General features: G+C 36.3%; 3 protein-coding genes across 4 annotated transcripts; 1 reads left to right on the forward strand and 2 right to left on the reverse strand.

The window, feature by feature from the left end:
* Positions 1 to 492: 492 nt before the first annotated feature.
* LOC113767956 (golgin candidate 5) lies at positions 493 to 10288 on the reverse strand. Its single transcript, XM_027312162.1, has 20 exons — positions 9998 to 10288; positions 9595 to 9801; positions 7527 to 8524; positions 7010 to 7081; positions 5754 to 5828; positions 5299 to 5413; positions 5042 to 5103; positions 4902 to 4949; positions 4125 to 4409; positions 3966 to 4025; positions 3692 to 3775; positions 3525 to 3590; positions 3346 to 3444; positions 3051 to 3269; positions 2246 to 2360; positions 1941 to 2161; positions 1727 to 1786; positions 1513 to 1626; positions 971 to 1045; positions 493 to 853 (listed from the first exon to the last, which is right to left on the reverse strand). Exons 2-20 carry the CDS (start codon positions 9749 to 9751, stop codon positions 818 to 820), a joined length of 2961 nt encoding a protein of 986 aa, XP_027167963.1. The 5' UTR covers positions 9752 to 9801; positions 9998 to 10288; the 3' UTR covers positions 493 to 817.
* A 3739-nt stretch (positions 10289 to 14027) lies between these two features.
* On the forward strand, positions 14028 to 18115 carry LOC113768068 (protein tesmin/TSO1-like CXC 6). Its single transcript, XM_027312301.1, has 8 exons — positions 14028 to 14123; positions 14490 to 14667; positions 15532 to 15692; positions 15787 to 15883; positions 16495 to 16538; positions 16639 to 16730; positions 17184 to 17561; positions 17931 to 18115. Coding segments are annotated over exons 1-8 (1083 nt in total). The 5' UTR covers positions 14028 to 14121; the 3' UTR covers positions 18062 to 18115.
* A 521-nt stretch (positions 18116 to 18636) lies between these two features.
* On the reverse strand, positions 18637 to 22716 carry LOC113768069 (protein CURVATURE THYLAKOID 1C, chloroplastic). 2 transcript variants are annotated; one of them, XM_027312302.1, is made up of 7 exons: positions 22474 to 22714; positions 22251 to 22364; positions 21048 to 21139; positions 20394 to 20480; positions 19586 to 19648; positions 19352 to 19389; positions 18637 to 18951 (listed from the first exon to the last, which is right to left on the reverse strand). In XM_027312302.1, the coding sequence occupies exons 2-7, from the start codon at positions 22351 to 22353 to the stop codon at positions 18894 to 18896; spliced, it is 441 nt and encodes a 146-aa protein (XP_027168103.1). In that variant the 5' UTR covers positions 22354 to 22364; positions 22474 to 22714; the 3' UTR covers positions 18637 to 18893. The 2 variants fall into 2 exon arrangements, with proteins under 2 accessions (XP_027168103.1, XP_027168104.1); XM_027312303.1 differs by lacking the exon at positions 20394 to 20480 and having other exon boundaries at positions 22474 to 22716.
* Positions 22717 to 24313: the final 1597 nt, after the last annotated feature.

Raw genomic sequence — 24313 nt, forward strand, 5'->3', positions numbered from 1 at the left:
TTCAATAATTGGAGGCCTTGAGAGAGGAAGAAAAAAAGTTGCAGAGGACTTTGGTGAAAGAAGGAAGAGACTCAACGGAACCATCCATTTTAAGAAAATAAATACTGCACGTGGAATTAGTATTTAATGTTGATAATTAATGATAATTGTACACCTTACGGGGAATAATGTTAGCAATTAATGATAATTGTACAATTAGTTTCTGTAGCTGGAAATACATGGAAAAGAGAACAAGATACGTGACCGACCCAAAAAAGAGGAGTTCTCCTCGTCGTCCATTAAGAAAAGAAACACAATAATGATCCTTCTTTTGTTCTCCTCCCCAACACACACAAACCCCCCCCCCTCTCTCTCTCTTCTTTCTCTCCTCTTCATCTCTCATCTATATATTTCAAAAGATGATAACCCATTTTGATTATCTTGAAAGCACAACCCAAGTTGTTCCCAACTTTATTCATTTCCGTCTGAAATTCAAAATGATAACAAAGTCAATAGAAACAAGTGATTAATGTACAGCATTGAGAAAAGTTGACTTCAGTTCTACACTTGGATCCATGAAAATTTTATCAATGCTGCAAGTCCAGAGCAAAACACTAAGCTTTACGCTGTACAACTTTAGACCAAAATAACAAAATGAATAATACAGTCAGTACAAAAGCGCGCGTTACATTTCTTCATGCAAAACACAAAGTATATGGAGCACAAAGTAAAACAAAACAAAATCTCCTTTTTGCTGACTTGTATGCGAAATGTATCGTTGCATTTACCACAAACATTTACTACAAAGAAAGTATAGCCGAGGGAACAAAAGCCCCCATTAAGTAGCACCCATCGTCGAACTCATTACCTGGATCTGCATGCAAAACACAAGCAAGTCGAAGTCCAATGTATTACAACTCCAGAACACAAGGGAGAGAATGCTAGTTACAGACTTACGGTCAAGAACACTACAACATGAACGATGAGATACCTTATTTACAAGCAAGTTTACTTGTTCCCTATACATCTCCTTCAAGTCAATAATGTCGGCACGGAGTTCTTCCAACTAAGCAAAATCATTAATCGCACAAGTTAGCATATAACTAAAAATAAGAAGAGAGCGGTGTTCTGTAAGCCCAATACATGAGAATATAATGTTAGCATATACTGCCGCTGATAACTAATGCTCAAGTTTCTCGTTAAATATTGATGGATGTTGCAACCGTACATTAACAACATCATCCCAGAAATGTCAGGATTCCAGAGCCGATGTAAGAATTTCCTCAAGCAAAGGAGGCATTGGTAGAGTCCATCACTACAAGACCAATCTCAAAACCCAACTACGCCTGTGAAATTTTAACCAATGCATTCGACCTTCCATACCAAAACTATAGCTTACATCTCATTTTTCACAGAAAAGAAACAGAATGGAAGTTCCATCTCTAGAAAGTTACCTCAAGAAAAAGCACCAGAAAAATTGTATTCTGTACCTAATTTATATTCAAAAGTCAAAAAAGAACAGAAATGATCTACCTCCTCATCACGTTCACCCATTAACTCAAGTGCCGACGAATGTCTTCTTCGTAATGCCTCTAGCTCCGCACGTAAGCCAGGCAATAAGGCAGCTTCAGTCCGTAATTTTTCGCACTGCCACAAACATATTTAGTGTTCAAAATAAGAGTATGATAACATAGAAAAACAGAAGGGAGGGAGGGGGGGAAAAAGAAAGTTCAAACACAAAACTCACCTGGGCGGTCATTTTAACCAACTCCTCGGCTAGGGAATCACGAATTGATTCCATAGATGCCTAGAAAACAGATTTTAAAAATGTAATTAAAGGGCACAGTCGAACCCCCCCTCCCAAAAGACAGTCAACAATAAAAGTGAAGACCAGGTTCAACAAGAATGGTTTTTATGGCCATAAACCTTCCAAAAATTAATTGGGGAAACGTTCCACATACCAATCGAGACATGTATGAGGCAAGCTCCCCTTCCTTTTGTCGCAATGCAGACTCAAAAGCTCCAGGTGTCATGCTCTTTATGTAATATGGACTCAAGGATCCCTCACCCTGATTTCTTCGTTCGGACAAATTTTCAGATGAGTCTAAAGATGCTTGTAGGAAGTAGCTTTCCTCCATGCTGCTCAAGCTGCTAGCACTTGAAAGCTTGCGAATCAAATTTCCTGAAAAATATTATCAGTATTTGCTTAAAAATTGATTAGGGGCTCATTCACAAATGCTGCATACTTTACTAGGACTATAAATACCATTTTCTATAGGAGGCATTTGCTTTGTTTTAGGGCTTTGATCTGATAGAACAGAAGATTGAAGCCGAGCTGCCCTTTCTTGATCCAATCGTGCTGCTTTCTCTTTCTCCAGCTCCTGTCAATCAACCTAATCATGAAACTAGCTCGTGGGAGGAAACTTTCAAGCAATACAAATTGAAAACCTATATTTCATCCCGCTACAAATTTATCTGGAAGTGTACCAAGGATGCAGAAATTTTATGAATATCAGAAAAAGATCTTTTGCAGCACACAGTTCTAATTTTTTGTAATTGTCAAACATGAAATCACAAATAGAGAACTCTCAGGTTGACAAGCTTGCTAGCACTATGCAGAACATGGTAGAAATGCATATATTGACCATGCAGGTAACGAGTTTATTTCTTCTTTATATGTTCCTCCTGCAGCAGCAAATTTCTGCAAAAGCACTAACAATTTTTACAATGGCAATAAAAATCAAAACAGAAAAAAAGTCAGCATTAAAGCTGACTAGTAGCATTTATACTATTGTACCATGACTAGTAGTATGGTAATTAGCAAGGACAATGATTGCTCTGAAAATTAAAAGCAAATACACTCTCTCCATTAGGACTGCCTTTCCTCTCCCAAGTCCAGCATTGCAGACTAAACAAGATCTATAAAACATAGAGCTACCTCTCCCCCTGTAGCTGTTCATGTACACGCCATTCCACATTCCTATATTCCCAATGACACACGTATGAAGACCTACTTTAATGCAACTAAACCTGCAGAAGTCATAGACAAAAAGCAAAACCCAGTGTGGTACCTGCTGAAGAAGTTCCTGTTTTGTCATTGCGTCCTGTATCTCCTGCTTGTGTTTCCTCCTAAGCTCTCTAATTTCTTCTTCAAGCTGGTTCGCACGACCTTCATGTGTATCAGCTTCCTCCTTTAAAGCAAGATACTCTTGCCTATTTTCTGCTGCCCTCTGTCTTTCCTTTTCAAGGGACCTTGACAGTTGTGTCTGTTCGGCTCTGAGACATGATATCTGCAAGCCACTCCTACTCTCAAGTACTATACACAACACACATGTATTAATAACTGTAAGTGAGAAATAAGATAACCTGAGCTTCAAGAACGTTTATTCGAGATAAAGTTTGAGATAAGCGTTCATTAATTGATCGCTCCCTTTCATCCGCAGCAGCAGCTTTGGCCTCTGCTTCCTACATTGAATGCCGGAATTTATTTAGTAGTCTTTCACATCAAATGCCAAAAAGTGCAGAACATAGGCCATTCTGAAGACCTGAAGTCGTGAATTCAAGGACCTCTCAACTGCAGCCCAAGTTTCAGCCTTTCTGGCAGTAGTTTCCTGCAATTATTGTGGGAAGAAGTCAAGCAATGAAAGCATCCAAACAATTAGATGTACATATCCCAAAATTTCCAAAATCCTTATGGTTTCAGATGTAAAACCTGTATAGCTTCAATCTGCCTCAGAAGAGGCCTGGTAGATTCAGGTACTTGAGAAATTAGCTCCTCGCAGCGACGCTCACTAGCCTAGACACAATAGCATCATCGAGTCAGTAGGAAACCTATTGCTCAGGCAAGAAAAAGCTTGTCTATGTCTGAAATACAAAACTCCACGCATGCGTGAACCCACAAAAACACGCACACATACCATATAGAGGGGCAGAGAGGGAAAAAGAGAGAGAGAGTGTGAGAGAGAGAGAGAGATTAAATATCTAACTTGATATCGCTTTTGAAGATCCTCAATGTCTCTCTGCAGCATGTCTTCTCTAAAAACTGCCTAAAACACAATTCAGTAATTCATTCAATGGAGCCAAGCATCTTAGCATTCCAGGGATTCTGGAAAGATGATTAAAAACATGAACGCTAAGAAAAATACTTGCTGCTCTTTTCTGCTGAGAGTTTGTCTTAATTCTTCAATTGTTTGAACTAGCATAGCTTCACGCTCCTCAGCTTCCCTTAAACGGCTTTCCAGTTCAGTTCTGGCTTCATTGTTAGCCCGTGCTTCTGCTAATGCCTCAGCTTCTTTTGCAGCAACCAGAGCACTCGTGTAGAATTCTTTTTGGGTAGCAAGCTCTGCTTGATGTTTTTCTATAGTTTCCTGGAGTAGTTTCTCGGTTGCTGCCTTATCCTTCTTTATGCTCTCTACTTTGTTCTCTTCAACCTGCAGGAGGCTCAATTGATTAACAACTATGAAGCTCAAAATAAGGTATCACAACACAAGCAGTTATATTACAGAAGCACCAGATTAGCAATAAACAAGTGAACAAGCAGAGACTTGTGCGCATCAAGCTACTGCTTCCCTGGAAGAATAATCAACATCCCATTGCTAGGTAAATCAATAAGGCGCCACATCAAATTTAAGAGAGATAAATGAAACATAAAGCTACAACCTACAATGACACCCACTAACATATCAACAATGATGATGCATGCTACAATTACTCTTGCAAACACGTAACCTGAAAACGAAATATAACCAATATCATCCCCAGTTTTACAATTTCCAAGTTTCTCAACAACCTTCAACGGCTCAGATATAAAAATTGAAAAAAAAAGGTTATGGCAACCGCCACCCACCACCCACCACCCCCCACCCCAAGGAAAAAAAAAACTGTTGTTGATTGAAACACCTTAATAATAAGAAGCAAATTACCTCTAATTTAGTAAGCAATCCTTTCTTCTCTTCTTCAAGCTCTCTTACCTAGCTTTCATAAGAAATGCCAGAATTGTTAAAACTAATGCCATAAGACCAACATAATCAGCCTTTTACAGCTGAAAACCAAATAAGCATACCTGTGCCCTCAATTTTCTTATTTGAGACTCTTGAGCAGCTTGTTTTTTAGAAAGTTGTTCACCTGAATGAAATAATTTAAGTTGCTATCAGAATTCCCCAAAGTGCAACTTTACTCTATTAGAACCACATAATAAAACACTCCATTGCAAGTTCAGATTATACATATCTGGGTTTATAATGAAAACGTAGGTACAGGATTAAATCAACTGTACTCTACTAACACTACTTTTTAAGCCTGCTTGTTAAATGGTCAAACCTTCATCCATGACTTGTTTAATAAATTCATCTTTTTCCTTCAAAAGAGCGGCAGCATCACTTTTTTTAGTCTGTTCTCTGCGCAGTGTATCCCTTTCCTTAGTGAGAGCATAAACCTGAAGTTGTACATAACAAAACACAAGTACAAAAAATATAATGCATTAGTCAATTAAGAAGCATATGTATGATGACGAAATTAAAATTATATCAAGCACTATCAAGGCTCAGATTGGCAGAATTCAGGAGTCCATTTCTACCCTTGCTTAGAGAATAACTGCAAAGATCAAACCATGCAACATTGACAGTCAAATTGGAAATGGAACTTGAAGATGACAACAAGCTCACATATGGATATGGTGATTCTTTGCAAAAGAAGGGAAAGGGACAACAAATATTTTTCAAAGAAAAAACAGAAAGTTCAGTAAATACAGACTTGCATTTACATTAAAGACATACCTTCCTCTCAAGTGATGCTACCCTATTATGGTACTCCTCCCGCAGAGATTCAATTCCTTCTTCATTGAATTTTCTCTAGAAAAAAGAAAAAAGATTTGCTATCACTTAAAGGAGGGGAGGAAGAGAGAGAGAAAGAGAGCACTAAAGGCTCAGGTATAGGCATAATCATAAATTAAAGTTGCAATTGTGGAATAGAAATGGTACAAAAAGAAGAAATCGCTTCAAACCACCCTAATAGGTGCCTGGTAAAATTGAATTTGTGCTGGAAAAATATTTAGAATTGCATTCTACCCAAAAAATGTAAACTTTCTTTGGAACTATTCTCAGTGTTCTTCAGATCCTTGAAGAAATTTTTTTTGGCTCATACATACTTTAAGTAAATAATCTATTTCCAGAGTCAATATTCATGTCACTTATCCCAAAAATCACTTGAGATCAACTAACTCAACTTTGAACTTTGTCCTCGAATTGATAACAAAGTAATGTTGCATCCTTTCCAGAGATTTTCTTTTGCCTCCCAGCCCCACCCCAAACCAAAAAAATTTGATAAAAGAGAAAAAAGAAGGAAGCAATACCCCAACCAGACAGTATATTTGTCCTTACAAGATAAATTTTCTGGACATACTTATGGATGTGCCCTGATATTAGGTCAACAATTTTATTCCTCTTTCTTAGGTTAAATCTTGCAGATATATTGGCAGACATAATTTCTCATTCTAGTTTAATGGTAAGATACAATTGATATATTGCTTTATGATGGCTTACAATTAATATTTTAGCCTAATAAAATTTATAAATCCACACAAACTGCTGAATAAAATCCATTCACACAGGACTGTATATATGGGAGCTCTCAGTTGAACATTCTGAATTTGGTTGTATTCTAAGAAGAATTGTACCGGATAATTTAAGAAGCAAAAAGAACAACTAAGACATTACATATGATGAAATAGCAATACAAATGGCATTTTATGTATCAAGTGCTGCTGCTTGTGATGACTCAAGAATTACTTTGATGGTCAACCATGAATCATAATTGTATATTCCTGGTCAGTATTAGGTATACAATATACAGGGATTGTAAGCAAGGGAAAGAGAATGCACAAACAAGAAAGGAAAAGAAAAAACAAGCACAATTAAAAACCAAAGGCATACATGCTAATGACACCACAACTTACAAGTTTGTAATGACCAAAGAAAAATATACTGTAAGAATGAAATAGATTAAGACATGGACATTGAAAAGGTATACGTACCCTCAGATCCTCAATCTCACCCTTTAGTTGCTCATTTTCATTCATCAATTTTGCAATTTCATCAGCTTTTGCCTGGAAAAAGATAGAAACAAAGTCATTGGATTATGGCATTAAAAAAAATTAGCACAAAAGGTTCACATCTTCATGTGTCATGCCTATTCAAGATGCTGGAAAAGGTTTAATTAGATTGTCAGTAAGATTATTTCATGCTGATTGGTATGGCCAATAAAAATGCATCAGAAAGCCTTCTTGGTCAAAAGCATGATCCAAATATTAAATAGTAAATATTTTTCTCTCATAAACTACAAATCCATGGACTTCAGTATCCTAATGATTTTAGTTCCAGAAATCAACCCATCCTCTCTTGACTGGAGCAAACCGCATATCCTACTCCTAATTACCAATTCTAACTTTCCCATTATATCCAGGCATTGACAAACATAACAACTTTGCCAAAAGTGCAGCAACACCATTCTGCACCAAGAAAAGTAATAGGCCAGTGGGGAAATATAAATACCTGAGATTGCCTGGCAGCTCCTTGAAGTGCAGTTTCCATCATTTTCATCTCCTTCTTCACCTTCTCCAATTCAGTTGAATCAGCAATACTGGATGAGTTGCCACTTGAACTCAAACGCTGTTCTTTTGCATCAATCTCATCATCAGCTTTCTGAGTCATCTCAACAGCTTTAGTTGATTTTGGTTCAGAGACCATATCTGCCAACTCTTGTGTATGATGAACAACGGGAAAGTTTCTTTCTGAGGATACTTCTGCATTTTCAGTCACATATGTTGTAACAGAATCTGAAACAGCAAGCTCTACACTTCCTGAATTCTCTGTTATCACATCTTGTGCTTGAAATGGAAAAACTTCCCCTGCGACCTCTCCTACCAGTGTCCTCTGGTCCTCTGTGCTCTCCTCCACAGCACCAATATTATCCAGTCCATCCAGTACAAGGGCTGCACCTGCTGCTTGATCTACAGATTTCATGGAATTGGGTTCCACTAACTCCGAGTTTTCAGAAGATCCTTCTGAGCCTTCCTTTAAAGGTTCTTCTAAGCTCTCCCTGGAAGATTTTTCTGAGCTGTCCTTTAAAGGTTCTTCTGAGGTCTCCTTCTGAAGTAGGTTAGGTGAATCTTTTTGCTCTACATTTTCAGCATTTGTCTCAGACACTTCAACAGGCAATGGTGATGAATCAGTTGCTGTTTCACTAATTTCTGCCGCAGGCATCTCATTTTGCTCTCCACTTGAAGTTAGTCCTTCTTCAGCAGTAACTGGATCTACAATATCATTCTTTCTTTCTTCCCTCACTTCAGCATGTGCAGTTTGTTCTACTCCAGATTTGGTCGAGCTATCAGGCTTGGCCAATTCTTCATCTATCATAGGAGATGAGAGAATTGATGATTCAGGTTTTCCAAGAGGATCCACAGTACTAACCCCACCTCTTTGTCCCATGAAGGACATGACGGGATCAAACAACGCTTTTCTATCATTAGCTGAAGGCCATAATCCTGGAGCTGATAAAACAGTAACCATAAAATAAATGGTTGAGAAATCAAGTAGGTCCATGACTTATCTACAACTTTTGTCAAATTATAGCATGTCATCTTTATTCTGAAATTATATAACCAAAATATCTTAAAATACAGAAACTTGCAGCTGATGCCTCCAAACCATCTATTTTACTCAATTATGTAAGAAGTATTGATCTTACTCTAATGCAAATCCTTATTATGCTTCTTTCTTCCAGTCATTGCACTCAAAAATTGTACCTTCTAATATTGAAGTCCATAGATTCCACGTTGCATAAAAAGTTGATGTTAAAAGTTTCTTCTTTTATGGAGCTGTTTATCCAAAGTCACGACCAGATCCTCCATTGCCATCAAATTCCTTGTATGTTGTAAGGCCCGACAAACCCCATGTTTTCACACATACATCTTTTTTACTTTTTGGGTTCTATTAGTTCTTCAATTTATTTTTTCTCTTTGCATTATCTTTCTTTTTTGTTTCTTTTTTTTTATTTGTTGTTTGGGAGGGAGGGGGTTTGCAACCACTCCAATTGATCCACCGAATAACATCATAAGAAACCATAGCGTTTCATTAATGTCTCTGTGCCTTTAATGTCCTTATGTAAATGGTCTGCACACATAGCAGCTGTACTACAATGAGAATGGTAAACACTAGATGGTTTTAGCCCAAACCATTGATCAGCCTTAATTTTTGGTACAGTATAAATCTTTTTTTTTGTCTGTGTGTGTAAGTGGAAGGTCTCAATCCGGGGACTTCTTACTTACACTCCCTTCCCCATACCACCCAACCCATCCCCCCCCCCCAACAAAATCATCACCAAGGTTAATTGCATCTAACTCGTGAGGATACACAACTCTAAACAGGAAATGCCAGATATCCAAATCCACTTGCAAACATTGACAGGCATTTTTTTTTAGTTTTTAGAACTCTCCCATAACTGTTTAAATTTCGTAACTAAGCTCATTAAGTAGTGACACTAAACAAAAAAATCTAAAATCACATTAATAGCATACACGCACTGAACAGAAACAAATAAAAAACATTAAGAGATGCCTACTTTCGTTGCTGCTGCCAGTGGTGCCATCAGATTTCTCCTCAAGGCCTAGAGCGCTATCGAAATTCTTCTCGATATTCTTGACGCTCTCACTGACTTTATTCAAGGCCCCGGCGAGATCCAAGCTCGATAGGGACACTTTCGCGCCAAACCAAGACATCTTCAGAACGATTCAATTGCCTCTACTATCAAATCACCCAATCCATAAACCTAGAAAAACAATCAAACCAGTTAGCAAGATCAATTAAGTTCACATCAAACGGAAAAGCAATTAACTTGCACAAAATTGGAATAACACATTAAAGAAAAGCAATAAACTTGCACAGAATTGGATCGCTGAGATCCAATATCAATTGTGTTATTAACAAAACACAACCTAAAACATAAAAGGAAGTTTAGATTAAACCTGAAGGTTTTGCGAATCAAATTGGGGTTCAGTTAACGTGGGCGCGGCGTCTAGGGACCAGAAGGCGACGGAGGAGGAGGAGGAGACAATGAGTTTAATTTGGAGTAGATTGGGACCAGAGAGCTAAAAGAGGGAAAATGTAGGATGGAAAAAGGGATCGACACTGAGTTGGAGCTGCCGCTGCCTTGTGCGGTGCCTGTGCCTGCTATTTTAATCGGTGCCAAAAGTTTATTCGCAAATCGAAAGAGGAGTAAAATTGTGGGATGAATGTGCTGTTGGTGCTCAAGAAGGTGAAACGGGGCAGGATCGATCTGGTCCCTGTTCCACACCAACTTTTTCTTGTACTTATATTACCTTTGCGGTGGAAGGAAAAAAAATAAAATTAAATAAGCCAGGTTAGAGTTTTATGCATTTTAAAAATACACTATTCACGTACAGTATTTTCTTTAAAAAATTATTTCAAATAATCTACTATTCAAACACTTAAACCAGCATAAAAGTACTACAGTATTCACATACATCACATAAAAGTACTACAGTATCTTTTTCAAAAAAATTATCTCAAACAATCTAGTATCCAAACGTTCACCTTTGCAAACAACATTGAACCAAATTTTTGTGGGTGAAAAGGAAAGGGTTGGATCGGATGGTAAAAGTGCTATAGTATTTTTTTCAAAAAATTATCTCAAATAATCTACTATCCAATCACTCGCTTTTACAGGATAATATTGAACCAATTTTTTGTCGCTAGATAGGGATGAGTTGGGTTGAATGGTAAGATGAAAAAGATTATAAGTAGGAAATTCTAAATTTAAAAAAAAAAAATTCCTTCTACATTGTCAAGTTATAATTCTTAACATGTGTTCCTAATTGTGTGTCAATTCCTTGATTAATTCGTAATTTCTCATTAATTTGCAAATTGATGAATAAGTTGAAGATAAACCACTATCATACAATAATAATAATGTATTACTTTTTCTTTTTTGGCACACAGTAATGTTAGTAAAAGTGCAAAATACTCGTGATTATGTATTGAGTTTGGATTTGAATTTATTATAAATAACAATTACGGTAATATTAGATTGAATGAAAGAGGCAATATAATTTACCAATTACTAGATGAGTTCCTTTTTCATCATTTTCGAACTACCATCATTTTATAAGCAAACAGTAGTATCATTATAGGGACGAAACATCTATTTGCTTTGCAAATTACTAATTTGATTGGACAAAAATGTACACCATATCAATACGATCTCTAGATTGGTATTTCTCCTAAAAAAAATGATGTATTAGTATTTAGCGTTAACTCAATATGTGCCATCTTAAAAGGCAAAAATACATTTTTCAACCCCAATGTTTGGTCTATTAACCAATTTTGTCCTCAAAATTTTACATGAAACACATTGCATCCTCGAAATTGCTTAATTTTGGTCCATTAAAGACAATTGACAGAATGAAAGGCAACTTGGATGGAAAGTTGGCACATGAGTTTCACGCCCAGTTTCTTCCATCTTCACTCATTCTCTCTCTTCTCCTCTCTTCGTCAAATCCTAATTTTGCAACCACCACTGTAAGCTCTTCAGTCCTTAATCTATTAGAAAATGACAATAATAGACATCGGGGAGAAATTGATCTCAAAAAATGAGTGGCGAAAGTTTTGGAACTTGGATGTTATCAACACTCTTCTACGATTGTGGACCGTAAACAAAGTTAACAACTTGTTGGCTTGGTCAATTCCCAAGAAGAAGGTTTGTCGGTTGTCCCTATGGGTGATAAGAAATCTTTGTGATATGAACATACTACTGAAACTATGATTTTAGCTGACTAATTTTTTTTTTTTTCTAAATGTCGTTGTTTTGTTTATTTAGAGACCCAACAGGTGCAAGTATTTTAGGTGCATTAATAAATCAACTTGTTAAAAGGAAGAGTTCTTATACACAAGTCACTAAAAAAGATAAATAAGATCGAAGAAAATGTTGAAAAAATGTGAAAGAGGGAGAAATTTTGAATTAGTATAGTTGGAAATACGAAGGAAATATAAAAGAAGGCAAGTTGCTATTAAGTCCAGAGTGATGTTTTGCTATTTTTGCAAAAGAAGATCAGAAAATAGGCTTGATTTATTGTGAAATTGAAGTTATATTTTACAAAAATTGACCAAAATTGTAGTTTTAAAGGACCTATTTTGTTTGTAAAAAGTTTGTTCTCACATTGTAATTGATCTCCCCAAATTTCTTGTCCTTGTTCTGCAAGGATTTTTTTCCCATTTTGCTGGCTAAAATACGATGGTTAGCACGATATGCAACTCATGTCCTAACTTTCTGTTCAAATCGCTTTTCATTCTATCAATTGTGCTTAATCAACCAAAATTAAGCAACTTTAAAGATACAATAATGTATTTTGTGTGAAACTTTAAGGACGTAATTGGTCTAGAGACCAAACATTGGAGATGAAAGGTACATTTTTTCCCATCACGAAAATGTCTTTATCTGTTTTCTTTTCACCTTTTTGAACCAATTTTCAATTTACTCTACCATACAAATACGACACATTTCAAATCGTTGGAGCCAAAAAAAGATTCACCTTTAACGCTCTTCAGAGTTCAAAGTCCTCCCTCACGTTCGCTGCATCAGCTACGGTGGGCGACGATCGATCGCAGCTCATATCACCACCGCCATCCACACGCTCAGCAGCTGAATATTCATCTGGTTCGGAGACCAAAACTCTGCGCTAACTCACCTTTCGTATATCTTCGCCAACTATAAACGTTCCAATCTCTATCTTCGCGTTCATTTACGAAGTTTTAGCTTCGAAATTCCTGAAACTATTTGTAATTTACGATCTTTTTCAAAATCATCCACGATCTTTACATGTTTATCGTTGTATAGTTTGGTAGGTTTTAATCACTGTTACCGATTTTAATTTCCGGCCTTCTTGCGTGTTTTAGAGCTGAAGATACCGAACGAAGTCAAATATTTGGTTTGAATGGAGACAGAAGCGAAAGACTCAAAGTTTCCGTCGCATAGTTTGAGTCCGTCACATAGTCTTCTTAAGCGGCGAATCCACCGCAAATCTCCTATGGTGAAACTAGAGACTTTACCTGAAGGATCAAGTCTGCCGCGGAAGCGAAAGACTTCCTCTTTGTCACTGTTATATCCGCCTCCTCGTCCGCCATTAGCAATACTGTAAGGATCTTTTATGCTATATTTTTTTCTTATTTAAGTAAATGAGTTGTTATTACATACTTTCTCTGCGTTAAGAAATCTTTTTACTTTTGTTCGGAGGTTTTTAGTTTATCGATGACGAATAAATTTGTTGAGCTCCTTATACTGCAAAAAAAATGGGGAATGAGAATGGAAATGTCATGCGAGGACAATTCTCTTGCTTGTTTGTCTAAATGGACGAGTAAAAGAAAAAGCACTATAAATTAGATTTGTTAGAGAAAAATACAGTTTCTTGTGGAAGGGAAAGGAGTAATATTGTCTTAGTTTAGTTTAGTTTCTCAGGATATACTGTTGGGTGGAAAATCAAAATATCAAAAACAAATATCGCCTACTTTGATGGTGAGCACAATGACAAAACAAAAATTTTAACTCCTGGTTGTAAATTAGTAAATATTCTCCTCAATTTCAAGGACAGTGGATAGTGTTGAAGACACTGTATTTGGACATTTGCGTTCAAATTCAAATCAAAGAATTCGCTTAGTATTCATAACCTGACTTTCAAGCTCCAGAATTCAAGTAGTAAAAAATTTTCCAAAAAAAAAAATTTGTTGATTTATTTTACTTCTAATCCATTTTATGCAGTCATTATTTTGCTTTTGTTATACCTTTTCATTTTTACTGGATTCATTCAGCAGCAAAATAATTTTTTGTGCAATGTGAAAACAGATATGCTGAATCTTAACCATATCTTTGCAGTCAGCAGTTGTAAATGTGCTTCCATCTCATGCAATTTTAAGTTGTCAGCTTGAAAGAGTTCATACATCTTTGACTGACAATTTTTATGCATAATTTTTCTCTGGAAAGTCCAGTCCAAAGATAGAATTTGATGATTTCAAGTTGAGAGGTGAAATTCCTGCGAAGGAGAAGCACTGTAAGTGCAAACAGTCGAGCTGTGTAAAGATGTAAGTGCTTCTTCTTTGCCCATGACCTTGTTCATGTTAAAGGAGTCATCTAAGTGATATTCTACTAAATTCTTCCCCTTGCTTTTCACTTGTCTCTCTGCCAGAAAATTTTCAGTTCTACATCTAATTAAAGTTTAGAGTATCTCACATTTTCCATAAGCTGGACCATTAGATTGTATAGACGTGACATTTCAAGTTTCTGTGAACATTGGTTGTATTTTATGCAGAGAATGACAGATAGATGAAACAAAGCAGTATTAGATGGAGAGCTACTACCTATTTGTCTTGACAAACATGTTTTTAAGATGTTTTACCCAACACAATATGTCTTAGCAAACACCTAATGCATTTCACTTGATCGGTTAGGTACTGCTTGTGTTTTGCATCCGGCAAGTACTGTGATGGATGCAGTTGCTCCAATTGCCAGAATACTTTTGAAAATGAGGAAGTACGGCAGGCTTCTATTGGACTCATTTTACAGCGTAATCAGAAGGCTTTCAGGACAATGGTTGTTAGTAGTCCAGAGTGTTCTCAGGACAGTGAGGTAATGTTTTTAGCTTTATCCAGACAAATAATCCTTTCTAACATTATAGATTGTCTCTTTTTAGCTATACGAGCTGCTGAGTTTTATTGCTGAGAAGTCTGTAATATTAGTAATGGCATATTTTAGTGTATCAGTAAATCTACTTATTACTGGCTTTTCAGTGGTGGTAATTGTGATCTAAGTGTTAAGTTTGCGAAATCATGTACAAGTGAATATAGTAGCTTATATCCCTGGAAAAGCTTCAAAATTAGCTCTGACTTTTTCGTTGTGAATGATATGAAATAATTCCAATTGAGTAAGCTCTAAGTTTTACCAGAAAACGTATGGTTTTTGTATGTTTTCCTATTTGAAGGGAATAATGCACCCAAATGTTAATGTTTTCAAGTTATCTTTGTTTTCAATTTCTAAGTTTTCTCTATAATAATAGACAATGATAGCTACATAGGAGAAGAAACCATGGTGATAGCACAAATTCAACTAATTTTTAATTTTTTTTCTGACCTCAAGGAGATGCTGTAGCTTTGCATCAGCATATTACAAACTTTTTTTCGGGTGCAGTGTAAAATAAGATTGTCTACCTCATAACATCAGGACATTGCTCTGAAGTTTCTGTCTTTTCTTCTTCTTCTGCCTTTTTTTTTTGCAGTTATTCTTTAAAATATTATGCAGTTGGCCCTCATTAAAGTTGGTTATAATGCCTTGACTTTCTTAGGAGCCCTGTTTGGGTTTTCTGGTGTAGATTTGATCATTATTGTATAGATAAGTTAGTGAATCCATCTTGAAAGGTTATTTTACATTGATATTGGAGATTTATATCTGGCTGTATATTAAGGAGAAAGGGTCTCTGACCTCTTCCAAGTGCAGAATGGAAGAAAAAATGCTTTAATTTTGGTCAGGTACATAGGCTGCTGCTGCAAGAGATCACGGTGCATTCAGGGGTACTGTGAGTGCTATCGTGCTAATATCATTTGTTCCAAAAATTGCAAATGCGAGAACTGCAAGAATTCTAGAGCATATGAAGAAATGTAAGCTCTCTTTTATTGAAAAATGCTAGCATAATAGCTTTCTTTTAGCAGACAAATCCTGCTATGATTAGTGTTGTTGTATCCTCTCACACAGAAGCTCAAAAGAATCAAAAAAGTTCGAAGGCCATGAGAACTTTCTTGATTCACATAAGAAGGAGCAGCTCGACTGTATGCTTCCACAAAGTTGGCCGGTAATAACTCAAACTGTCTTGGATGTTTGATTGAGGAATTACAAGCTTTTCTCTGCGTATAACATTAACTTTAGTTAGTGGTAAGGCATCATTAGTTAGCAATCAGCCAACAATTGGAAATTAAAAGTCCTTGCTAATTGTATGTCCATCTACTTACAGTAAGATTACTTTTACTATGTTCCTGTAGAAGCAACTAAGTTTTGGCTGATTTCTTGGAAACTTGAGCGCAGGGATGAAGCTATAAATTTGACAAAGAGCAACATGACATAAGCTTTAGATAGATTTAAAACATGAGTTACTGAAGTTTCCACTAGAACTAGTTGCAAGTTTGACAAGCAGAAATTTCACTAGTCCACGTGAAATTATCTAATACACTATTGATGAGAAAATTGAAAAAGTCCAGGTTCTAATTTAGCAATGTCCGCTTCTAAGGAGGACATTTTTTGTTCTTTTACTCTTGTTCAACTCTACAGAGCCATGTCCAACTATTTCAAGTCCGCTAGACTGATCCATTTCTTCCATGATATGTTGTCAACTTCATGATCGCTTAAAACATTTGCACGGCTTCTTCTTTTCCTTCCTCTAACTTATTGCTTTACCCCCTTTAGCAGATTTTTAGAGAAGCAGCACAAGGTCCTTTGAACTTCCGCTTCAGGTTTAAATCTAATTCCACTTAGCTTGAGATGGCGGAGCTGAATATATTGTGCTCATTCATTTTTCAAATGGTACTAATTGGTAATGCTAATCTGTTGAAGATCCTTGTTGGCTGAAATCATTCAGCTGCAAAACTTGATGGAGTTTTGTGAATTATTGATCGTAACATCAAAAGCTGTTAATAGCCTTTCAGGTCAGTTTCACACGTAAATGTTCTTCTATCAGTGGCATGCAAAACTCCAGTTTTACTTCCCTCTCAGGTTGCTTGGTTTTATAAAATGCATTTTCATGATGTCAATCATTCAGTAGGTTTTGAAAGGAATTAAGGTTTTGCGTGGGAATTATTACAGGTCTTGCTGTTGCTTTTCCAGAAAATTTTACTTTATATCGCTTGTTTGGCAAAAAAAAGTTATGCATTCATTTATTTAAAAAGCTGTCTTTCTCTGATAGTATTTAAGTTAATGAAACTATCACTGTTCATCTGCTTGTCAAATCATACTCTGATTCCTAACTTCAACATGAGCAAGAGTAGTCGCGATTAATGTTGTGAAAACTTTGGAATTACCTCCTGTTATACTCGAAAGCAATTTTAGACTCTCACTAATATTGGAGCATTTTCTGTCCTATCTGCACTCATCGTATCTAGACAAAGGAAATCCTCTCAATTTGGAAAACCTGAGTCACGAACAGATAGTGAACAGTTCTTCTGCGCAAATGGAGAGCCAGGATGAACGATCTGAGAATCAGGGATCTAAGCAGGACAACAATGCAAGTCTAGCTCAGATTGACGTGCGCTGCCAAGATTCCACCTCTAATGCTATCATACTGACAGAGAGGCCAAGGTCACCAGAAACTCTTCACTTGATGCGCAACGAGAAAGACATGTCGTTGTATCCAGATGCTTCATCCGATGTGGCTTTAAATCAGGGCTGCTATTTAGATGTTTACATCGAGCAGGAGAAAGTTGTACTCGTAAAACTCCGGGATTTCCTTAACAGCCTCATCACTAGTGGAAAAGCAAAAGGTAAGGTTCTCGCGCCCTTGAACAAGAGAGTTAATACCATCAGCTTGTATTGGAAAATTGTGTGCTGGCCCCCTTTCCTCCCATCGCCCCACCCCGCCTCCCCACTACTGTCCTCTCCCTAATAGATGCCGTACTTCAGATATTTGATGTCCTTGCTAGTGGATTATGTTGCATTCAACCACTTTGTGAGACGACAGAATTTGTAAATGCACTTATTTCAAGTGCAGCATTTTGCAAATGCAAATACTTGCTCTCTATGTAACTTCCCTTGCTAATCACCACATGGTGCTCGTCAAGGGCTATCATTGGCACCATCTACTTTCCTTGCCAGTCTTATGTTGCTAATATTTGTTTCTAACAAAATTGCAGATTCTGAGTTGTTAGCAGGAGCCAAAAAAGCGAATGGAAGGGAAAAATTTTATCCGCAATTTTGTGATCTAGAATCAGAAATGGAGAAACATGAAGAAGTGGTTCAAAGCTTACAGCATAAGACTTGGTAAATTCCCCAATTTCTGAAGCATCCAGTGCCAATTTTAAAAATCTGAAATGGGAGCTTGATGAAACGGGTAACCATAAAAATTTGGGTTGTAGAACCTATTGTGTAAGGAACACTGAGTACTTCGAATGCAACAGTGTCTGCTGCAATCTGAGTCGGACGTTTGTGAATCGTCATAAAAGTTGTTTAGTTTAGTCTCAACTATAAGAGACGACGAGCAATTCATGGTTGCTATTATTCTTCCGAACATAAATTTTATAGTTCCAATGAGGAAAACATGCCAGAGTGTCCCAGGCTATGAATCCGCTTGAGGAGTTCCCATCTTACGGTCCGCACTCTTGTCACCTTCGAGTAAGGCTGCCTGTAACACACGGAATGGTCCTGGTATTTTCTAGTACTAAACTAGAAAGGATAGAGAATACCAAGACCTAGAGAATGAATCATTTCATCTCTTTCTGGAGTGACCAATGTAAATCTGCTTTCCGGGATTGACAAGAGCGTTAATGGGCATCGCCGGATTAATACCACGCATACCAAAATTCCAGATCAGCATACACAGATAATCTTTAATGGCTCAAATTTTCTCCAAAACTGGCTGTCAATCTCTGTGGTTAAAGACTTGAGAAAATGCTCTCCAGTCGGCTAAATGCTTCAGCCAAGGATCCGGCATGTTGGGTGTCTGTAATGAAATAGAACATGTTCCCACTCGTTCTCATAGCGCTGAGCTAAGAACAGAGTATTATGCACTTATGTTGATTTGAATGTCTATCGTTTAAGAAACATAAAAGGAGACAGGATATATGTTTATAAATTCATTGCCGTATACATGATAAACGCTATCGGCCGCCCAAGATATCCGATAGTGACTTGTTCGCGCTGCGAAAAAACTCTTCCCTGAAAAGAAAATGCAGATAACAAATGTAAGAGAGTCTGGGAAGTAACATCGCACTAAAAGAAAAGATTAATGACGGGTATAATAATACGGGACTCTGTTAAGGACGACTAGTGGACAAGATACGATAAAGAAACAAACACAACTAATTTCATTCACAAATGTGAGATGAGTAAGGTGGTCATGCATCTCTTGCTGAAAATGCTCACAATTAATCAAGTGGCGAAATGAGAACTCTTGTATGCCAGAGAAGGCGACCGGCATCTGAACACGTATAATCTTAATTGTAATGTTATATTTCACAGAGAGCCCTCGTCCCTCAACCAAGACCCAAACAAAGGGAAACCGGAAAACAAAGGAAAAATATGGTTGGCAAATGAAGTTAGTAAATAAACAACTTACCGATCGGGTTTGAATAATAGATTACGATAGACGAACCACTGAAACAAAGCAGAAAAGGTATGTTGTAAGCGGAACAGGATATAGAGAGTAAAAAATTGTAGCTTTCTTTCAATACCCATGCAACCATATAGAGCACCCACAAGAAATGGTCTCATGAGATTTATTATCTCATCTTTCTTTTAATACTCAAGCAACCATAAGAAACCATATACTTTTTCAAGAAACCATACTTACAGAAGAAAATAGTATCCCGACCAATTCAAGTGCAGTTGGGATGAGAGGGAGCTTGTCGATGGCCTAATGCAAAATTCACGACGTGTCAGAAATTTAGTAGTTTCACAAAAGTAAAGAGTTGACCATACGTTTTCAACAAACAAAAGATTCACAGAAAAGCATGCATCTTGGGCAAGAAAATACAAAGTTGCACTATGCAATCTCATATGACAACTCCAATAGCAAAGATTATCCTCGTCAGACTGTCAAGAGGAAGGATCTCCACTGGCAGAAGAGCAATAAAAGGAAAAAACACAAATGAATGTGAGATGACACTAGGATCTTAGAAGGATCTTAGAATGTCATTTCGTCTTTATTTCTCTAAGTAACACTTTGTTGGACTCTTTAACTGTTCGTATCAATTGCCTGCTAGGATATGCATTGCAAGGGAAAGCATTCATGCCTTTTTAAAGATGGAAACATCACAGGAATATCATGGACTGGTAAGCTGACACATGGAAATTGCTGTCTCTGATATCAGGGTTTTGAACCTAATTACAAAATCTCAAGTTTTTGCTGCATTATCCCAAACATATACAGACAAACCTGGATTACAAATCCCTGTCACTAGCAATTTCCACGATTTATTTCCATGGTTAAGGAAAAAGGGAAGTAAATCAATTACCAAGGCAAGTTAATCAACCCCAAGTTTTTGCTGTATTTTACCAAAAATATCCAGACAAATCTGAATTATACATCCCTGCCTCAATCAAATTCCATAAACTTTTTTTTTTCCATGGTTAAGGAAACAAGGAACTGAATCAATTACCGAGACAAAATTCACAATTGCCCAAAGGCCCACTATTGCGGAAAATCCCAACCCAATTACAGCAATCCGATCTTCAGATTTCTCCCACTGGTAAAAGAAACTGACAAAGTTAAGATGGTGTCAAGAAAACAATTACAATATGAGCATGAAAAGCATACAACCAACTCTTAAAAGGCAAAAGGAACCAGCGACTATGCTGTTTGATTTTCATTTTTTATCCTTCTATTTTTTCTTTGACAAAGACGAGAAAGGGGAATTGGGCAATCCCTGAACAACAAGCCCACTGGGGAGGATTAATCAGTTTTTCTGGAACTATCTAGTGGATACATGCTATCTGGGCATCAGATGAAGCAACATGCTTTTGTTTGGTTCCACAAATGTTGGGGGGGATCATCTACCAACTGCATAAGCAATTCATGCACGAACACAAAATCTGGAAACGGTAAAAGGCAGGAATGGAAGCAAAAAAAGATCATGTCTTAAGTGACACATTCAAGCATTCAAAAGTCAATTCTTTTTGTTGTAAGTAATTGGTTAGCATATTTGTTGATCTATTACCTACTGCAAAAAGGGATTTTTATGACCCAGAAGTCTGTCATTTTGTGTTTCCCTTGGCACACTGCACTGAAAAAAAGACAGAGACAGAGGACCTACAACACTTTGAACAGACTTCACAAGAGAGGTTGAAGATTCATCAGAGGTGTCACTTGTAGCCTTTGCAACAAAAGCAAACTGACCTTGCCTACCTGCAAGAAAAATATTACAATAAGTACTGAGACCGAAAAGTTAAATCATTACAATCTCCAAGTCCCCAAGTATATGCCAACTTGAACCATTGAAGTCATATCCACTCACGAGAAAAATGAAAAGCCTCAAAGTTTTTACTCTTGTACAACCTTCTTTAAGTCCTGATCAGATTTTGTTCTGGCCTTTTTTTTTTTGCTTTGTCACATCAAGTATTACTAAAAAGCTGCATCATTCGCAATTTTCTCTCACGACATTTTTCTTCTTTGCTCGTTCTGGCTAATTTTCTGAAGCACGTACCGTGTTCAAATCAAATTACCTAGTCCATTGTTTAATTTATCTTTTCTAGTTACTGACCAGCTTCACTAACAGAAACTTTTTGATGATTAACACTGCTCCAAGTAAAAAGTAGTTGACTTCAAAACTCGTCAAAAATATAAAAAAATATATAATCAAGCATGTAGGAGACAACTTCTTTTTCACTCTGCAAGAAAATCAAGCAATCTGAAACTCTCTAATGCAGCCAAAAAATGTTTATGCATTTCAGGAATAAACTTGAGAAGTTCACCAATTTCCTTTGGACATTCAAGAACAAAGTACTAAAAGTCCATTACTTTAGGGCTCACAGAAAAAAAAAATTAAACTGCCAAAAAGCAAATCTTACACCACCACAAGTTACGCCTTATACTTTGGCACAATGCTTTTCAGTTCACCAAATATAGGTCGCCTTGATGAAATTATGATTCAAATGATGAAAGACATGGAGAAAGAGCGATCATGGTCCTCTACTTCAGAATTTCAATACCAAATTTCAGTTCTTTTGGCGAAACAAATTTCTAGGCTGCCGGAGATTTCGCTTTTCTTCTTTCTTCCAAGTCCAATAATCTCACTTTGGATTCAAATATAGAGTCAGAATTCAGTCAACTAATGTCTAGTGCACGGGAGCTCACAAAAGCACAGAACCATTAACTAGAATTATGCCCAGGAAAAAAAAGAATGAAAAAAAGAAGACAAATGAGCTTACAATTCAGATAGCTCTATCAAAATTCACAGCTTTTTCTTTTCATTTTCACAGCTTTTCTGGCATCAATTAGAAATAAAGAAGTGGCTTACCTCCAATGCCAGGCGCTGTAACTTTCTGAAGAGTACTCAAAAGGAGGTGCCGTCCATTAGCAAACAGTGGTGGAGGAGGCAGCTTAGCAAGAATTGAAGCCATCCAGATAGCAACTTCAGTAAAAAGGGTCAAACATTTTAGACATCAGATAGTCAAAGCAAGTAAAAAAAAGGGAAAAAAAACTGAGTTGCAGATTTCGCAAGAAATGGGCTTTTATTTCACCTTCTTAGCAGGTTGAAGCTAAGAGTAATTCTTAAGAGAACGCAAATCAAAGCAGAGGAAACAACTAGGACTGGGACTGGGCACAGGTGAGTGGTGAGTGAAGAGTAAAGAACACGCAGTGTCGGACGCCACAAACAAGAGGATCTACTAATAGTGTAAAAGCAAAGAAAGGATCTTGGACTCTTGGGGGAGTAGAGGAAAACGAAAACTGATAGGCCAGTCCAGGATCATGTTGGGAGTTAGTGGGGTCTGGAGCTAGCGGGGCATTCGGTTTAAATTGGATTCGATTATTTGAATTCAGTTTTTTTTTTGTTATTTTACTTGTAAAATTCTTAATCGCTTTCAATTTCGAATTAGAAATAATCGAATATATCAAATGAATTCCGAAACGGTCATGAAATCAGTTATAACTGAATTGGATAGTAATTTTCACATAATTAAAATGAGATTCACTTGTATAGTTGTATATATTTAGTCATTTATAATTTACTAATTATGTGTTGTATTACACTTTCAATTATTCTTATTTTTTATATAACTTAAATGCTTAACTTGCAAATAATTTGATTGTTTTCAAGAGTGAATGCTAATATACTAATATGTTGACATGTAATTCATATGCATTCGCTAAAACTGCTTAATCAGAGTGCTTAATTGATTACGTTTAAACAAGATTAGTGATTAAAGAATATTAATTTATATATTGCATATGTAATGTAATTTTATAGTATACTAATACTTGCAAGTTAAAAGTTACACATTCAAATATTTAATAATCTAAACATGAATGATGAACGAATGCCTAAATTCTAATTACTAACTATGTGTAATATTTAGTATTATACTTATACTTATTATCTAATTCTAGTTATGTATAAAGGAATAAGTATTATTGTATGTATTATTGTATATTTGTATTATTATAATCATATAACAAATACTAAAATAGTATATTGTACATCATTATATATTATTATTAGTACATGATAATACTATATACTATCTATTATTAATAGTCTTTACCTATATAATATTAATACTATATAGCATTTACTTAAATACTCCTCCCATCCCACTTTGATAGTCCTGTTTTCCTTTTTTGTCTGTCCCAAATTGTAATCCACTTTCCAATTGAAGAATGTAGTTGTATTTTAATTTTCCTAAAATATCCTTATTCAATGTAAGTTGTTGTTACTATAAACCTACCCCATTTAATGAGAGTTGATTCTTTTTTTACTATCAATTCAAGTTCCCATAAAGTTGTACTCTAATTAACGTAAGGGTATTTTAGAAAAATAACTACCTAAATTGATTGTTCCAACAAAGTTAACTATTTTTTCTTAAATTGTGTGAAAAAAAAAAATCAGGGCTATCAAAGTGGGACGGAGAGAGTATTATATAATTTCATAAACTAATTTGGGATTCGAATCTGGTAATATGGTATTCTATTTCATTTTACCGAATTTGAATTTAAAATTGGTTATTACCAAATTGAAAATTCCATTACCTATTTCATACTATATTAGAATTCGGTGAATTTGGTAAATACCGCTTTTGTATCTAATTACCGGATACCTAATTTCAAATTATCAAATTGAATTTGAAATCTGGGGACATACAAAATCTCCTCACCCCCTATCTGGAGCTTATTCGGTAAATGCAAGAGTGCAAATTCAGTGAAAATCGCAACGGATAATTGAATTGCACCTTAACATTTATCCAACATATGGGTTATTGTCTACAAAGCAGATATCTAGTTAAAAAAGAATTCTATCTCAACACTGGCGGTTACAAATGAAATTCATTTGGCAGTAAATTTGATGACATTTTTGTGATATCA

The sequence above is a fragment of the Coffea eugenioides genome, chromosome 4 (assembly GCF_003713205.1).
Source record: "Coffea eugenioides isolate CCC68of chromosome 4, Ceug_1.0, whole genome shotgun sequence".
NCBI lineage: Eukaryota > Viridiplantae > Streptophyta > Magnoliopsida > Gentianales > Rubiaceae > Coffea > Coffea eugenioides.

Bases quoted from the DNA above. Each gene is read 5' to 3' on its own strand.
- LOC113767956 (XM_027312162.1), bottom strand. From the start codon at position 9,751: ATGTCTTGGTTTGGCGCGAAAGTGTCCCTATCGAGCTTGGATCTCGCC. The intron at 3,776-3,965 runs GTTAGATATTTA...TATTGTGTCTAG, and splicing joins ATCTTCAAAAGCGATATCAA to GCTAGTGAGCGTCGCTGCGA. The intron at 854-970 runs GTATCTCATCGT...TTTTGCATGCAG, and splicing joins TAAACTTGCTTGTAAATAAG to ATCCAGGTAATGAGTTCGAC.
- LOC113768068 (XM_027312301.1), top strand. The intron at 15,693-15,786 runs GTAAGCTCTCTT...CCTCTCACACAG, and splicing joins TCTAGAGCATATGAAGAAAT to AAGCTCAAAAGAATCAAAAA. The intron at 16,731-17,183 runs GTCAGTTTCACA...CATCGTATCTAG, and splicing joins AGCTGTTAATAGCCTTTCAG to ACAAAGGAAATCCTCTCAAT.
- LOC113768069 (XM_027312302.1), bottom strand. From the start codon at position 22,353: ATGGCTTCAATTCTTGCTAAGCTGCCTCCTCCACCACTGTTTGCTAAT. The intron at 20,481-21,047 runs GTAGGTCCTCTG...TTCTTTTACCAG, and splicing joins TGAAGTCTGTTCAAAGTGTT to TGGGAGAAATCTGAAGATCG. The intron at 18,952-19,351 runs GTAAGTTGTTTA...TTTTCTTTTCAG, and splicing joins CTATTATTCAAACCCGATCG to GGAAGAGTTTTTTCGCAGCG.